Genomic DNA, 18,064 nt, shown 5'->3' on the forward strand with positions numbered 1-18,064 from the left:
TTCGAATTCCAAAGACTCAGTAGCCGCCGCCACCGCCAGTGACCTAGGAGGCTGCCTCCCCAACTCGAAACAATTCACCGCCATTCTCCCGGCTTCGATGTCTCTACATGCTTCCATCTGAATCAAATCCAGCACACGCACATGGTGGACTGCAACCTCGCCCACCACTGCATGTGGCGTGGAGCACCCAATAACAAAACCAGAGCCGGAGGGGAGCCCAATCGTGGCTTCAGAAAAAGCCTTCACTTTGCTCAGTTCCCTAGCGAATCTGCTCCATCCCCGTCCTTCGCGGCCTTCAGGCAACACGATATATATAATGTGAATATACGTGCATATATATGTTTACATTTTTCATGGAAGTTAGTTAAATGCTTGCATTTGTTATACTGTTGCAACAAGTTGCATTAGTTGCTTCAATGTCTTGCTTTTGTTCTTCACATTTTTGGTTTTCCTGATTTTGGTTCTTGATCTTCTGGTTTAGTTCTGAGCTGGTCCTCTCTATATGATTTCAGGATCTTCTGTTTTTGGCTTGCAGTCATCCAGAAAATAGAAGCAGTCTGACAAAAATGGAGGAATGGCCTGAATGGATTCTGGAAATTCTTATCTCTAACTATGAGGTGATGCCAGTGGACTGATGGACTCTCTCCTCTCTTATTTTATTTTATTTTATTTTATTTTTTATAATGTATTTTCAGTCATACAGATAAACCGTGAAATGTGACATCTTGTTCAGGCAAGAAAGTATTAGTCTTTTGTGGTGATGTGTGATCTTGTTTGTTCAGTATGTGCCAATATGCAATAATCCTTTTATTGAAGATTTTAACTTTATTGTTTTTACAGATGGGTGCAAGCAAAAACTCTAATTCTACAAGCTTTGGAGACATAGAGGACCTCATACATAGCTTCCTGATTATCATGTTAGAGCACTCAATGCGCCACAAGGATGGATGGAAGGTTAATTCATCTAATCTTTGACCCTTATTGCCCCTGTGGAATTTCAGTGGACTCCTGTATATCCTTATAAGTCTGTTGTGTATTATCATATCGATGTTGATACCATGTCTTTTTGTGCAATGGTTTGTTGAACATATCATTTTATTCGTTGCATTTGACTGAATGCCTGCCTTGGAGCCAAGTTTTAGCTATCAAGTTAAATTAAAGTTAAACCTTGGTGGAAGTTGATTTGAAATACGGGTATTTCTTTTAAATATTGGAAGTTTGTGCAAGTCAACAAAAGTCTCAAATTTAACTGAAAGTTGTGGTTCAAATTAATGTGATGCATAGAGGTCAACGAATTGTATGATATGCCCTTTCAAATAATTGTTGGGACTGCTTGTATCTGGATTGTCCGTGCTGGGGGACCTACACAATACGCATATGGGTGGACAGTTTTTATATCTTGCACAGTCCTCCAGTAATTGTGGGATCTTTTCTCCCCCATAAACGTGTCATTGATTGGCATGCCTTCGCAGGAAAAAAGAAAAGTGCATGTGTATGTGTTCCTGGTATGTGCATGAATGCAGGACCACTTGCTTGTTTGGTTTTTGTTGTTTTGTAATTATCAGTTACTGCTGAAGGATATCCTGTATCAGTCTGTTTCTAACTAGTGCTGTAAAATGAAATACTTTGCACTCACAGGCACTAACTCATGCAATCCCACCTATCACCCTACAGTTGTTCTGTTTTGATTAGTTGATGAAGCTGGGAAGAGTAAAGTTTGTATGTCTTATAGGGTTTCGGTATTCTATCTATGAGCATGTTAAAGCTGGGGTAATTTGGTTTCTCTGGAAAGCTGCCTTTTGAAACACATGACCAATCTTGCTGAATCAACTTGCTAGTTTATTTTAAAGTAAAGTAATGTCAAAGTAGAATCTATAAAAATAAGTAATGTGAAAATATAATGAAATGGAAGTAGAAAAAAAAATCCTAAGTTCTAAAAATAATGGAAGTTAAGATATTTTTGATGTGGAGGCTGAGTTATCCAATTAAGCTCAATGGCCTTTGCTTGTTGAGGGTGAGCTAGTTGTTTGGCTTACGGACTGTTGTGCCTAGGTTTAACAACTGGCATTCAGAATCTTAAAATAGTGTTGATCCTACCTGTAAAATCTTAACTTGTCGATACAAAGCGTGTGTGATTGGATATACATATGCACACAGAACTTACAAATGAATGCCGGAAGTTGTGTCTATTTTTCCCTTACTTATGTTGGACATCGTTTGATCTTGATTAAATTTGCTTCCTTAATCTCTAAAAATGTCAGTTTCATTTATATAGTTTGGTTATTACTTCCTTTTTACAGGATATTGAAGCTACAATTCATTGTGCAGAATGGCTTTCTATTGTGGGTGGATCTAGCACGGGAGACCAGCGGATCAGGTACTATTATATATCTGTGGACTTATTATTCCTTTCTATTCATTAAAAAATAAATTATATATCTTTGGACTGTTCTGCAAATTGCCCCTGGTTATTTTTGAAAATAAATGATTTGCAGTTGGCTTTCTTTACCTTAGTGTTACTGTGCTGTTGTTTCTTTGTACCAATCAGGTTTTTGATAGGTCTGCTGTGAAATTTTTTTTTCCCTCAAGTAGGGTTGGATTTAGCTGACCTGCTATATTGCCATCCCTATTTGTTGTGAAAACGATTTGGTTTTTCTTTTAATATCATTTATTCAATAATTATAGAAAAAATAATATTTCATATGCACACAAACACACACACAGGTTGTGTGCTTTTTATGTGGAATAGTTTATCTATTCACATGTCCTACTTCTTTTTAATCATTAGCGTGACTGGCCCGGTGTATGAATTGAATTTTTGAATTTGAGTGGATCATGTGTTGCACCCTATAAAAATAGGAGATAGATAAAGGACCATGAGCCTTTGTGCCTAGCTACTCTCTCCCTTCTTCTAAATAGTTTCTTATTCATATCATGACTGTGACTCGAGTGGGAGGCTTGAGCTTGAAGGAAGGTTGTGGATCTTAGATATTTAGATTTGAGAAGGCGCACCCAAAGGCAATCTGCGTTAGATTGAACCTGCCAAGCAAGCTTGGAGATAAGGGCTCTATTATTGTCCCACATGAGACACAGGCCAAAGGCTGCCTTGAGTGGTCGGTTGACAGATGGACTTCCAAGATTTAAGGGTGAGGTTTTTTGATTTCTGTGTTGAAACCCCACCAAAAGTTTTTGAACAGGACTCCCAGGACTTGTAGACAGTTTTGGGGAGAAGAAAGGAATTCATGGTATAGGAAGGGAGAGTGGCACTGGCGACAACGGACTTGATGAATGGAGTGGCTAGCATGGGAGAGCAACTTGGCTTTTCAGCCCTTGATGTGTTGCTGAACTGATGTGAGAAGATCTTCAAAAGCTTGTTTCTTGGATCGAGAGATGAAAACAGGTAGGCCAAGTTGTTTAGCTTTAGATGAGAGCCGATTCTGATGGAGGATATCCTGTACCTGATGGATCATCTTCGGTTTGGTGTTTGTGCTGAAGAAGATGGAGGATTTGCGGACATTGATTTTTTTGGCCGGAGCGCTAGGCATAGTGTTCAAGACTGGTCCTAAAGGAGGTAGCCTTGCTGGAGTTGACTCGGCCAAATATGATAGGGTTGTCAGCAAAGAGAAGATGGGATATGGCAGGTGAGTTACGAGTTATTTTGATTCCTTTGAGATTTTCTGGCGTTCTTTCCAGAGGAAGAGTCGGTATAGAATTTTGGCACCAAGTATGAAACCGAAGGGAGAGAGGGGATTGCCTTGTCGAAGTCCCCTGCTGGATGTAAACTTACCGAAGGGATGTGTTGAAATCACTTGCTTATTCTCACCATGGCTCTTTACCTATTATTTTTCTTTAAAAAAAAAAAAAAAAATTCAGACATGCGAATTGGTGTCTTACTTGGGTGCTAGTTTGAGACGCAACAATATGGCTAAAATGGCATTGCAGAGCTGATTTAGTAGAAAAATAGGAGGATACGGGCTCTTAGATCTGTCATTCTTGATAATATTTGGAAATTTATGATTAGCAGACTATTTAGATAATTCTATGCCTTTTCATGGTCAGTTAAAGTCTCTTTTGAAATGTGTTTTTGCTGTTTAGAATTGCCTTTGATTAGGTTTGTCCGACTCAGATCGTCTCGTGGTTTGTGCAAAATGTTACCCTTTTCTAGTTGTCTGGAGAAAATTTTGTAGAACATGGAAATGAATTTCACAAAAGCTAATATGTATGCATATGTATTCTGATTTGAAAAATATCTGCAACAATAACTATTTTTTTTTTTCATCTTGAAACTCTTGCCATTTATAATCGCCTTATTTGGTTCATCTTCCTCAACTTTTGAAGACGCGAAGAATCGTTGCCTATATTCAAAAGAAGGCTCTTGGGTGGCTTGCTTGACTTTGCTGCAAGAGAATTGCAGGTTCAGGTAATTTTTGTTTGTAAATGTTTCAAGTTTCCCTTGTTTGTTAGAGACATTATGTCAGGTATTTGGCCTTTTTTTAATATTTTATTAATATTTGAGGGCTGCTAGGCATTCTAACACTTTTTTCCAAATTCTCTTTCCCAAATGATCTGGACCCCACATTCATTTAAGAAAAAAAAATATATAAATTTATTTATTTATTGAATGGATCAGATCATTTGGGAAAAAGTGTTGGGATGTCTAGTATTATCCTTAATATTTTGGAAGATTTTCTAATATAAATTCCATTTTTCTTTTGCCAAGCTAACCATTGAACACTTTTATAGAACATGGCTATAATCAAATGTCCTCCCTCAAACTATTTAAATATTAATCATGAATGAGGAATAGTATATTATTTATCATTATACCTCCGCTCTTCTTTTTTCTCATTCCATCACGTATTGGATCTACATGTGAGGAGCTAATTATCTCTCTTAAAGTTCTTAAACATAGGAATAATAAAAGCTATTCTGATTTTAATGGTTTCTAGTTTAATAGAAGCGGAAATCTGCAATAATGTCTACATCCAGCCATTCTTTTGCAGCAGACTCAAGTTATTGCTGCAGCTGCTGCTGGTGTTGCGGCTGAGGGGTTATCACCAAGAGATTCTAGAGCAGAAGCAGAGAATGCTGCTCAGCTTTCTGTGGCTCTGGTTGAGAATGCAATTGTTATACTAATGCTTGTTGAGGATCATTTACGGTTACAGAGCAAACTCTCCTGGGCTTCCCGTACTACAGATGGTTCTGCATCTCCCCTCTCTCGTGTGTCTCCTTTGAATAACCGCTCAAATTCATCAACTACAGCTGGCAGAGAATCATTAGAAGCTCTGGGTGATCGTAGATTATCATCGAGTGATACTGGGGGACTCCCTCTTGATGTATGTATAGCTTAACCCTACACCATATCTCACATATACAGCCATGTGTGCACACTATGAGATTTATTTATTTTTATGGATGATTCTTACAGGTTTAGTAATGTATTTCACATAGTAAGCTATCCGTAGAACTCTTTTATGATTCTTTTATATTTTATTTATGTATGTGTTATTTATTTATATATCAATGTGTTATTGACATGTCAACCTGGGTGCCTGACTCTTAGCAGCACAAACATTCTTCTTCTTTATGCTTAGTTTCTGAATGTCATCATTTGTTATCCGGGTTTTATTCACTCTGCTTTTCTTGAGCTGGCTATTGTATTTCAGTTTGAATTTTATAGCCTATTTTCTTCTCATGCTGTCATGTTCTCATATATATCATGATGGTAATTTTTGGATTCATAAATCTTACTCGTTTTAATACATCAATCAGGTCCTTGCATCGATGGCTGGTGGAAATGGGCAAATTCCTGCATTAGTGATGGAACGCCTTACTGCAGCAGCAGCGGCTGAGCCCTATGAATCTGTTGCCTGTGCATTTGTGTCATATGGGAGTTGTGCTATGGATATAGCTGAGGGTTGGAAATATAGGAGCCGATTATGGTATGGTGTTGGTCTTCCTGCCAAAACTGCCATCTTCGGTGGTGGTGGCAGTGGCTGGGAATCTTGGAAATCTGCTTTGGAAAAAGATGCAAATGGAAACTGGATTGAACTTCCTCTTGTAAAGAAGTCTGTTGCAATGCTCCAAGCTTTATTGTTAGATGAATCTGGACTTGGTGGTGGTCTTGGTATTGGTGGGGGATCTGGTACTGGCATGGGAGGAATGGCAGCACTGTACCAGTTGTTGGACAGTGACCAACCATTCTTATGCATGCTCCGGATGGTGCTTCTTTCCATGAGGGAAGAAGATGATGGTGAAGACACTATGCTTATAAGGAATGTAACTGTAGAGGAAGGCATGCCAGAAGGACGGAAACCGCGCTCAGCTTTGTTGTGGAGGTAAAATAACCAACACTATTTCCTAGTTTCCTTTGAATCTTGTGTAGTTGTTCTTGATTTTTCTTATGGAAAAGAAATGTCTGAGAACAAAGTGTTGGTTTGGCAGAATTTTAAGAAACCCTTCTCAACTTTCAAATTTTGAGAACACCTCTTAAACAACAGTTGTCCAAACGGGTTTTTAGATGTGCCCCACACAACTAACTCATTTTCAAAACAAACCACAAAATGCTTTTCAAAAAACAGAACATTTCTCAAACAATAAAGCACAAGCTTATTTTTTCAGGTATAGAGGATAAAAAAAAAAAAAAAAAATTTAGTCTGACCTTTACAGGTGGAGGCCGCCAGATCTGCGTGCGTCCGCCAGGCGGTCACCGCAAAGTTGTTAGACAGATCGGTGGTGTTGCCAGATCTGCGTGGTGGCCACCGCTGTGGCTGCTGGACAGATCTGCGGCCACTAGCCATGGTGATTACCTTGACCAAGCCCAAATTTTATTTCAACTTTTTTGAAAAAAAACTCTTCAGTTTTTTGCTTCTCAGAAAACACTTGGTTTTTAATAAGAATCTTCTTATTCCTACCTACATTGCCAAACACCTCCTCGTTCCACTTATTCAAATCCTACTTCAAAGCCTTGAGCTTGTGTGCAAGAACAAAACTTGGCGTTCCTTGGAACACGTAAGAATTTTTTTTGGATAAGTAATTATGATATAAAAAGCGCAGAGGCGCAACCCACATACACGGAAAGTATAAAAGAGAGCGCCTAAGAGGGAGAAAAATGAGAAAGGAAATCAGAGAAACTAATCCCTATAGGAGCTAGCCAAGCGGCCGTCCAGTTTTGTTTTCCCACCATACACGTAAGAATCCCACCATACATGTAAGAATCCCACCATAGGAGCTAGCCATACACGAAAGAATCCCACCATTGTTTCACCAAATCCACAAACCCTTCCACTTTAAGCCACTTGTTTTCAAATTTGAATGACCTACTCCCCCTTGACACATCACCACACTCAAGAAGAATCGGGAAATGATCCAAGCAAAGACGTGGAAGCCTCTTCTGCAAAACCCTTGAAAACTAGGCTTCCCAATCTTGGGAAACAAGAAATTGATCAATCCTAGACTACTAGGGAGGGTCATGAGAAATCAACCAAGTGAAAGAACGCCCAACAAGAGGAAGCTCCATTAGCCCTTGATCAGAAACAAAAACAAAATCAAATAGCTCCCTCATAGCAGAACCTAGACGAGCTCCACACGATCTTTCACTAGGAAAACAGGTTACATTAATATCATTCCCTATATACCATGGTGTGTTCCACCAATTGAGAATGCCAGCCAACTTATCCCAAAGAAGCCTTCTATCCCTATAAGAGTTCGAGCCATACACACTTGCAAAAGCCCAAACAGAAAGATCCACAATATTCCTGAAGGTAACAGCCAGGGTGTAAACCTCTACACACTCTTCTACCTTCTCCACCTCCCTATTATCTCACATGATCAAGATGCCCCTTGCGGCTCCACTAGAATCCAAACAGCACCAATCCACATGACTATGCCCCCATAAATTGCGTACAATGCTGCACGACACACCCTGAAGCTTGGTTTCTTGAAGGCACACAATATCCACTTTCCAATCTCTAAGCAGGTACCTCATCCTCATACGTTTATCCCTCTTGTTCAACCCACTCACATTCCAAGAAGGAATCATTGGCTTCATTAAACTATTCCTTTTACCATGGCTAGAACTCATACCTCTAGCATCATAATTGACCGGGCACTCCAAATTCTCCCCTTACCCTTCGTACCACTGGTCGAAAGGGCCATCATTTCTTTCCTCTACAAGTACCTTTTCCATCCATATTATTTTAATCATTTTCTTCAAATATTTTGCAGTAAGATTTTTAGTCAATATTTCGCATTTGTGGTAAAATTAACCCTTTTTGGTTCTCTTTACACAGTTATTTATTTGATCACCAACAATAAGGACAAGAAGAGCATTTTTTGTTTATTTATTTTTATATCTCTAACGTACCTTTTAGTTTTCTTAGAGTTAGTCTAGTTACGATTCCTCAATAATATTATTAATCACTTTACTGAAGTAGTTTCACTCTAAAGTAATCTAATCAATAACTAAGGCCACCTAATAGGTACCAAGAAGCTGTTTTAGAAAGAAGTCACGTCCGTTGTTTTAGAATTTAGTTCTCTTATTTTAGAAACTCGGCCTACTCGTGAGTTAAATGTGGATTTAGGGGACATGGTTATGAATTTCTTTGTTTTCTTTAGTAGTAGATTATTGTAAAAAAGAGTATTTATTGTGGTTTATATGACTGTTAAATCTATTTTTATAAGACAATAAGCTGAAACTTAAGAATGGTTTCAAAAAATTGTACCGATGAGCTTTAGCTAAAATGGTACTTCCACCCTTTGTAACAAAGTGGAGGGTGATAATAAGAAATGGACTTTCTCTCTCTAGACGAGAGACTCTCACTCTAGAATTCTCCTAGTTTTCGCTATTTCCTCTCTAGCGGAGGCGCGTGCAGGCGCGTTTCCGCTAGACCTAGGTTCGGGATCGTGGGATGCGTTTGCCATGGACAGGATGGAGCGAAGATTTGTTGTGGAAGCTAAATCGTTCTCTTTTTTGGCGAAAGCGGGCAAGCCTGAGTTGCGCTTGGAAGAAAAGAGAAAAGGGTTCTCTGGCTCTTTTTCTCTGAGCCTCCGATGTTCCGATTGGCTGGCGGACATGGTGGAGGAGGCGCTAAAATCTCAAGGGTCGGAGTTCTTCGCCAAATCATTTCGGGAGGATGAGATGATTTTGAAGATCCATAAGGGCTGCAATAAGGCCGGTCGGTTCTTAGTGGCCGGGGTCTTTGCTGATGGTGTTCGGAAAGGGGTGATTTGGCTCCCTGAGGGCCGTGAAGGTTGGGGTTGGCGCTGCTTTGTGGATGAACTACGGAAATTTTTGGTGTCTCTCGCAGCGAAGACGAAGGGTTTAGGGGGTATACCGAATGCTATTTCGAATCGGTCCTATGCGGCGGTGCTGTCCGAGGATTCTGGTGATGTGAAGCCGGTTGGCGCTCAGTTTCCGATGGTGGGCTGTCCTGAGTTGGTTTAGGGTGGTGGCGGCGATCCAGCGACGAAGTTGATTAGGGTTGTGCGCTCGTTGAAGGCGTATCTGAATAATCTTAGGGCTGATGTGATTCGGGTCTTCTCTATCGGACTGGGCTTTAAGCCCAATTCTTGGTTTGAAGGCTCTTGGGTTCCTGGTCGTTGGAAGAAGCTTCTTGCGAAGCCTGGGCCTGTTCTGGACCGGGCTTGCTTTAGGACGGGCCTGAAGCCTAAACTTATTGTTGGGTTTAGGCGGAGAGCTGGACGCAAGTCTGCTTCTGGGATTCGTGCGGGTCTTGGGTCTGCCCTATCGGAGCAGTCGTCGTCGCTGCTCGTTTCTGCCTCGCCGATGTTCATCCGGGGTCTTTTCCGGCGACTTCTGTGGTCTCTAACGCAGTGGTTCCCGCGGGTGCGGCTGCTCATGTGATGTCGAGTTTGGGTTCTTCGTCGGAGGGTATTGGGTTTGCTTCGTCGGCAGGTTCTGGGTTTGCTTTGTCGGCGGTTTCTGGGTCGACCTCGCCGGTGACATCTCCAGTGATTCCTTCATCTGCTGAGGCTCCTGGGTTGTCAGTGCAAGACATAGCTCTGGGCAGTGATGATTATCTGTCTCACAGGGAGACAGGGGCCGCGATAGCTAAGCGGGGGGACAGAGCCTCGGATTTTAAGCGAGTGTCTCCTGTTCATGCCGGCTTCCAGCCAGTCCATGCCGGTGACCCTCCTTCTGACCCTCTTACCTCAGCCCTTTCCTCGTCTGCTGATTCTTCCGCAGGTGTGATAGTGGCTGAGGCTGAGGAGGTTTCTGTCCCTCTTTCCTCGCCGACGCTCACCTCTGATGCCATTGTTGATTCTGGTCTGAACAAATCACAAAAATGGCTGATTGAGTCTTTTCGAGAAGTGGTTAAGGACGATGTCACGCATATGGCAATACTGAAGGACTTGGAGGTGTCTTTTCGTCAGGCAAGCAAGGAAGCTCGTGAGGTGTTGTCCCCTGAGGAGGAACAGAATTTGGCGTCTATGAAGAAAGAAATTGAGAGGTTTTTAGGAGGACGTGTCTCGGTCCCGCCCTCTTCTACACTATCATCTGGGCAGATGGTTCTGCCGGAAAATCATGATGCAAATTCTGCAGGGGCGTTAGCTTTGGGAGAGAGGTTACGCATGTCTCTGGGCAGTGGGGTTCCTATATATAAGCAAATATTGAGATACTACCGGAGAGCTAAGAAAGAAAGAGGAATTCGGGTGAATGATTCTCTTCTTCTTGAGGCGGTGGAATCTTTTAGTGCTCCGCAGATACATTACCAACCAGTTGCAGGGTTTGTTGCTCAGGCTTCTTCAGAGGTTGCACACGGTCAGGTGGCTTTAAGAAAGCCTGATTCTAAGAACTCTAATCCAATGAGGGGCTTTCTACGGCGAGGGTTTCTTAACCCAAGTCCGAAAGAGATAAGGGAGTCTCAGTCTTCATCGCATGTGGCTATTAAGGATGATGAAGTAGTGGGTGACAACTCTTCAGTCTTGGATGAAGCCTTCAAGTTTGGGGAGCTGCCCCCCGATCCCCTTGATTGGGGGTTGGGTTGCGGTGAAGAGGAAGATCCATATTCAGCGGATTTTCTTCAGGTTATGGACGTCGCCCGGCCTAGGGCTAAAGGAAAAAGGCCTAGGAATAAAAGCAAAAGAGAGCTGTTTAATTTAGAAAGCTCTGTTAACTATGGCAATGCTAGTGCGTCGTCCAGGAGAAGGAAGGGCAGGATTATAGTGTCATAGTCTTTTGTGAAGGGATGAGGGTGTTTGGTTAGTGGGCTTTGCGTTGGTGTGTTTGTTTGAGGGTTTTTGGGTGGTGGTTTGGTTTTTTTGGGTGGGTGTGCTGGGGTTTTGCTTTGGGTTCGCTTTGGCCCCCTTTGTATACTTCGTGTGTAATTAGGGGCGCTTCTCGCTTTTCTCTTTCTTTAATAAAACTTCTTATTACTTATAAAAAAAAAAACAAAGTGGAGGGTGGGGTCATGGGTTCAAGTCTCACCAGGTGGGTGTAGAACTAACTAATAATAGAAAAAGAAAAAGTCCTGAATATATTCTCGGTTAATAATCTATATTCTCAAATAATAATCTTCTCCATACTGGCCTCGTATGGTAGAAGCGTCTCACTTTTGTAGGTGTGCAACATAGCCCACCTATGTTTGGGCTTGTTATTTTATAAGTTGGTGCTGATGCTACCACATATTATGTCATGCTGAACTGCATAACATTCAAACAGAGATGATGCGGAATTGGTTGCTTACTGAAAGAAGGGAAGAGGAACCAGATTATTACGTCACTTGAGTTCTTGAATGTGTTTGGCACTGCATCAGTTTATCGTCCATTAAACCTGCTTGTAGGATTTTATTCATATACTTATTCCCTAGTTTCCAGAAAAATTCAAGGGTTTGATTCTTATATTGTTTTCTCAATATTTCACTATACAAATCTTTTGTGAACTTGGTCTGTCCTTTCTAGCAACTCAGGCAGCAAGAAGCTCTTGAAAGAGAAATATTAAAGATCGAACTTTTTCAAAAAATAGGGTATAAGTTTAACATGGGTCCTAATGGGCACCCTCCATCTTTTATTTTAGCTTTATTCAATTTAGGATTCAGGAATATTCTGTAACTTTCAGATTTCTGGATATTATTTTGGGCTATGTTATGGATTCCTTTATTAATTTTTTCTTTCTCTCTTTTCGGGTTTTAAATAGATATTATTTTGGGCTTAGCAAGACCAAGTCCTTTTAGGGTGATGATTCCTAGCCATCTATTTATATGTATGTAAAGCTTTCCATTCATTGAAGAACAGCTTTATGAGAATTTGACAACAATTTTGCTCTTAATGTTGTGTGATATAAATGTTTTTATTTGACTTTGTTTTCTTTGGATGTTTTCCTACTTCCTCAGTTTTTATTCAATTTAAAGCCTTTTACTTTTATGAATACTGCGTATGGCAAATATTTGGAAAGTGACAATAAGAATTTAGTTAGGTTTGTAACAGTCATGTTGAGATTGATAAGCTCTCTGGTAATACTTGATGGAAGAGTGTGAGTTTTACCTTTTGTTCCATTGAATTTTGATACGAACATATTTAAAATGTGTAGTTGCAATCATATGGTAAATAAAAGCTCTTCAATGATTGGCTTTAAGTGAGTTCTGTATTTATGGTATCTTCAGCATAGTCTCTTTGATTATCCTGCTATTCGAAGTTTTCTTCAATATAGAGCAGTAAACTAATTCATGTCATGGATGTACAGTGTGCTTTCGCCTGTCCTAAACATGCCAATTTCAGATTCCAAGAGACAGAGAGTTTTGGTAGCATCTTGTGTTCTTTATTCTGAGGTTAGTTCACTATGAAATTAATTTGCAATGGTATACAGCTGTTTCATGTTTTCTTAGCTCTTAGCTGTTTTGTTGTTTTATGGTGACATCATAATGGAAAGTTTATTGCTTTCCTTCCACCTACTTAATCAAGAGACATGGGAGCTATTGCCATCTTGATTGATTATAATCATTCTTGTAGTTACCTTAGCATACACTTATGTTGCAGGTATGGCATGCTGTTGGCACGGACAGAAAGCCTCTTCGCCGGCAGTACCTTGAGTCCATTTTACCACCATATGTTGCTGTTCTGAGGAGGTGGCGGCCACTTTTGGCTGGTATTCATGAACTTGCTACTGCTGATGGTTTGAATCCTCTTATTGTTGATGACCGTGCGTTAGCTGCTGATGCCCTACCAATCGAGGTTATCCAAGACTGTCTATCCTCTTATTCCGTTCTAAGTTGTTATGGATTCATGACCGCTAAAGTTTTAGTTAAATATTTCCTCGTGCTGACTATAATATGTTTCTGGCCTTAAAAGACTCTGAATGGTTTCCTGACACTCTTTTTCTTTTGTCAACATTTGTTCTGATAAAAATGCTGCCCATTGATGAATATTGACTTGTTTTGCTCATTTTTCAAGATCCATTGTATTGATACACAAATCAAAGAATCATTTTCCGATAGATCCTGGTCCATGTATATTAATGTTAGTAAGTTAGTATTATGCAGCAGTATTGGCAGGGCTCTTGATTTTTTTGGAATCAGCCCAAGACTGACAACTAAGTTCATTAAACCCATTTTCCAAAGAGGCCCCAAAGCACAACATTTTGGCTTTCATGGATAAAATGCTGTATTAGTTGGGGTTATCATTCAGTACTCAGGTATGATGGTCTGCAATGTCATTGATATAAAGAGGTGCAAGATCCATGTCAAGATTTAAGAAAAACATGTCAATCAGTCCAAGTTGGAGCCGCTTCTTAACCTACTTCACTTGTTGGTAGTACACAGTATCCAGGGTAGCGTGGGAAGTGGGATGGTTTTACGATTTTTATAAACACTTTGTATGAACTATCTGTCTGCTGTCTCTAGACTGTTCCTTAGTAAGGGACTTTATCCCAAAAGAAAATACTCGTCCTTACCAATGGTGCCAAACTTTTCAGCATTTATGTTGCTTACTTGATTACTGTGTTACTCTCTGCATTTTCATTTGGTGTATTTTTTTTTTCCAGTGATTCATATTTCCTCAGGTCAATTATTCCATAATTTATTTTGGTAGATTCTCTAATCTGTTTGGGGCATAGCATTATCAACACTCTACTTTAGTTTCCGGAGCTAGACCATTTTTGTATAGATTTCATGCACTCACAGTTTGGAATGCTAGAAGTTAAAATGGAGGGCCAATATTCATGTCCCTGTTGTTATTCCTTCTTTCTAGTAAATGATTAGAAGAGTCTCCTGATGTGCCATTATTATCTCTTTATATGCCTTTTATATTGCTACATTTTTTTTAGATATATCTATTAGCAATGGTCTTTGGATCAAATGGCGTGTCCTCCCCCTGTAAACAAGGGGTGGAGGATGACATTACAGTTTCAGTTCTGATTGAGTGTTGTGTTTGCCTATAAGATTTTTTTTTTTTTTTTGATGTATAATTTTAATTCCTTTCAGGCTGCTCTTGCCATGATATCTCCAGCTTGGGCTGCTGCTTTTGCATCACCACCTGCTGCAATGGCATTGGCAATGATTGCAGCTGGTGCTTCTGGTGGTGAATCCCCAGTTCCTGCAACACCTACACATCTTAGGCGTGACACCTCGTTGCTTGAGAGGAAAACAGCTAGGCTTCATACATTTTCGAGCTTTCAAAAACCTTTGGAGGTGCTTAACAAAGAACCAGCTCTTCCCAAGGACAAAGCTGCTGCAAAAGCTGCTGCCTTGGCAGCTGCCCGTGATCTTGAACGCAATGCAAAGATTGGTTCTGGAAGGGGCCTCAGTGCTGTGGCAATGGCCACTTCTGCACAACGGAGGAATGGTAGTGACATGGAACGCGTGAAGAGATGGAATGTATCAGAAGCCATGGGAGTTGCCTGGATGGAATGTTTGCAACCAGTTGATACAAGATCGGTTTACGGGAAAGATTTTAATGCTCTTTCCTACAAATACATTGCTGTCCTTGTTGCAAGCTTTGCTCTGGCAAGGAACATGCAACGATCAGAGGTTTGAGCAGTGCTTGTCCTTTTTCCATTACTTATGGAGGTAGCATTACCTGATTTATCATTTTTTGTTGCTCTCCAGATTGACAGGCGTACTCAAGTTGATGTGATAGCTCGTCATCATTTATCCACTGGAATTCGTGCATGGCGCAAACTCATCCATTGCTTGATAGAGATGAAATGTCTCTTTGGGCCATTTGGTGACCATTTATGCAACCCTGCACGTGTATGTTGTGAGATAACTTTTTTTCTGTGAACTGCATTCTTCAGTTATTGATGCATTTGCATTAGGCTCTCATGATTTGATAGCTCTACACATTTTGTATCATTTATGACTTGTTGACTGCAAATTTAGGGATCATATTCTTTAAAAGAAAATATTATGGATCTGTAGGTTTTTTGGAAGCTAGACTTAATGGAAAGTTCTTCAAGGATGAGACTTTGTTTGAGGAGGAACTATAGAGGGTCTGATCACCTTGGTGCTGCTGCCAATTACGATGATCATATTGAGACGAAACAGAATCAAGAGAATGTCATAAATTCGTCAAATGCTCCTATTCTAGCAGCAGAAGCCATCTCGGTGGAGCTAGTCAATGAAGAAGATGAGCAAGTGGAAATAGACAATTTGGATGTCAGAGCCCATGAAACAGAAGGAAATGCTGATAATCAGCCAAGGCCATCTGGAACAACTGAGCAAGCCCTGCAGGCATCCCTGAAAAGTGATAATCAACTGGCTGGTGATCAAGACTTGGTCCAAAGTTCATCACCAGTTGCACCTGGGTATGTTCCGAGTGAACTTGATGAAAGAATAGTTCTTGAGCTTCCTTCATCAATGGTCCGGCCACTGAGGGTTATAAGAGGAACCTTTCAAGTAAGTTGTACAAGCTTAAGCTTGAGTTTCTTTCATTTATGTACAGTGACGTTTCTTAATAATTTCAACTAAGCTAAGGCATCAATATGACATTTCAGGTAACAAATAGGAGAATAAATTTTATAGTTGATAATAGGGATAGTAACATTGCAGCAGACGAGTTGGAATGTAGTTCTGAATTGAGAGACCAAGAAAAGGATCACAGCTGGTTGATGTCTTCTCTTCATCAAATATATAGCCGAAGGTGAAGTTATTGTTATATATATGTTATTTTTATTGTACTTTATATTTGTTCTTGTTGGCACTGAAGTAAATTGAACATATGAATTTCAGGACTGTCATTCAATATCCCAATTTCTGTAGGTATGAGATGTTAAGTGTGTAGATTGACCATGGTTCTTAAACAAAGAGACTGCCGAAAATCACGGGTTAATCTAGCTTATTTTATTAACTTTTAACACATTATAGATTATGTTAGTCGTAGGGAACATAACCATAAATCTAGCTTATAAAAAAGGTTTGTTATTGGGGAACTTTTTGATGAATAATAATTGATTGATAGAAAAGGCAAAATCATCATACACAAAAAGTATACAAGAGTTACAACCACCCTAAAGCCATCTAAAATTTAAAAAGTTAATAAGGTCTAAAAGATTCGAAGAGGAGAAATGAAGGGGCATAGATTTTTTTATTTTTTTTTTATTTTTATAAGTAATGTATATTCATTCAAAGTGCAGAGGGGTGCAATGCTAGTGCACGAAGAGTATACAAGAGAATCTCTAAATTATAGAAAAAGAACTTAAATCTAAAGACTCAAAAAAAACTAGAAACAAGCAAACTATTCTATACCACTCTCCATGTATACAGGGATTGTAACACCATCTTCTTCATATCTATCAATCCATTCTCACAATCTTCAAAGCTCTTTTCGTTCCTCTCTCTCCAAAAACTTCACATTAAATACAAAGGAGCCACCCTCCGTATTTTTAAAGCATTACGGTTTCCCAATTATCCCCTTCAACTTCCCAACAATTCAGTCACCCTTTGAGGCATAACCCAAACAACACTAAACAATTGAAGAAGCACTCTACAAGCAACCTTACAATGAAGGAGTAGATGATCTATAGACTCCCCACATTTCTTATACAAACAACACGACTCCACCACAATGAACGTTCCTCTTTTTTAAATTATCCAAAGCTATGATTTTTTTTAAAGTCGCCGTCCACACAAAGAATGCTGCTCTCGAGTGAGCCTTAATTTTCCAAATACTCTTCCAACGAAAAGTATACCTTACATGATTAGATAATACCTAATAGCACGACTTAACTTCAAATGATTTCCTTTTAGATGGAATCGAACAAGTTGTATCCTCACCTCCATGCTTTAGTCTTTGAGAGTACAGCAACTCAAAGAACCCAGAAACCACTTACACCTGCCAATCATGCACATGTCTAGTAAAAATAATATTCCAATGAATGTTTACATTCGGGAACAACATATGATCCACCACCCATGCATCCTTAACACAAGTAATAGTGAATAATTCTGGAAATGAGAAATTCAAAGGCTGCTCCCCACATCAAAATCATGCCAAAACAATACTTTAGATCTATCTCCTACTTCATCTCACGTGTAGCAAAACCTTCCCACTCCCTACTTATACATTTCCACACTCCTACACCATAGGCCCACCAACCTCCCCCGCATACTATCATATACATAATGTCCACCACCTTTCTCCGCAAAGCCTCTCTTTCTGTAGCATGCCTCTTCAACCACTTACCCAAAAGGACTCGGTTAAATTGAATCAGAATTTTCACCCCTAGTTCACCAGTTGAAATTTAAACTCATCACCAATGCCCCCTCCCCCAAAGAAAGTGTCTTCCACCATGCTAACCTTTGCTCCCATCTTCTCAATAATGCCATTCCAAATGGTAGAAGCCTTATAGTGAGCACCCAAGGGAGCACTCAAGTATTTCATCGGCAACGAAGCCACACCAGACCCAAGAATGCTAGCTAGCCCACCTCCCCCCTAGAACTATCTCTGACTTAGACAAGCTTATCTTCAACCCTGACACCGGTTCACGACATAAGAATATGCATCTCAAATCTCGAAATTGTTCTCCACTAGGCTTACAAAAGATTAACGTATCATCTGCAAATAACAAATGTGACACTACCGTCTCTTCATGATTCCTTGATCCCACCGA

At 40.1% G+C, this 18,064-nt stretch overlaps 1 protein-coding gene across 2 annotated transcripts in view; it reads left to right on the plus strand.

The window, feature by feature from the left end:
• LOC132187706 (WD-40 repeat family protein / beige-like protein) overlaps positions 1–18,064 on the plus strand; it is a 51,356-nt gene that overhangs the window by 20,632 nt on the left and 12,660 nt on the right. The window contains exons 6-17 of one of the 2 annotated variants that reach the window (XM_059602110.2): positions 513–617; positions 841–954; positions 2,301–2,377; positions 4,339–4,420; positions 5,004–5,336; positions 5,773–6,338; positions 12,704–12,788; positions 12,997–13,191; positions 14,439–14,984; positions 15,063–15,206; positions 15,375–15,851; positions 15,950–16,095. In XM_059602110.2, the coding sequence (XP_059458093.2) occupies positions 513–617; positions 841–954; positions 2,301–2,377; positions 4,339–4,420; positions 5,004–5,336; positions 5,773–6,338; positions 12,704–12,788; positions 12,997–13,191; positions 14,439–14,984; positions 15,063–15,206; positions 15,375–15,851; positions 15,950–16,095 (2,870 nt within the window). The remainder of the gene's footprint in view (positions 1–512; positions 618–840; positions 955–2,300; positions 2,378–4,338; positions 4,421–5,003; positions 5,337–5,772; positions 6,339–12,703; positions 12,789–12,996; positions 13,192–14,438; positions 14,985–15,062; positions 15,207–15,374; positions 15,852–15,949; positions 16,096–18,064) is intronic. The other variant, XM_059602111.2, reaches the window with a different exon arrangement.

Source organism: Corylus avellana, chromosome 6 (assembly GCF_965113065.1).
Source record: "Corylus avellana chromosome 6, dhCorAvel1.hap1.2, whole genome shotgun sequence".
Lineage (NCBI taxonomy): Eukaryota > Viridiplantae > Streptophyta > Magnoliopsida > Fagales > Betulaceae > Corylus > Corylus avellana.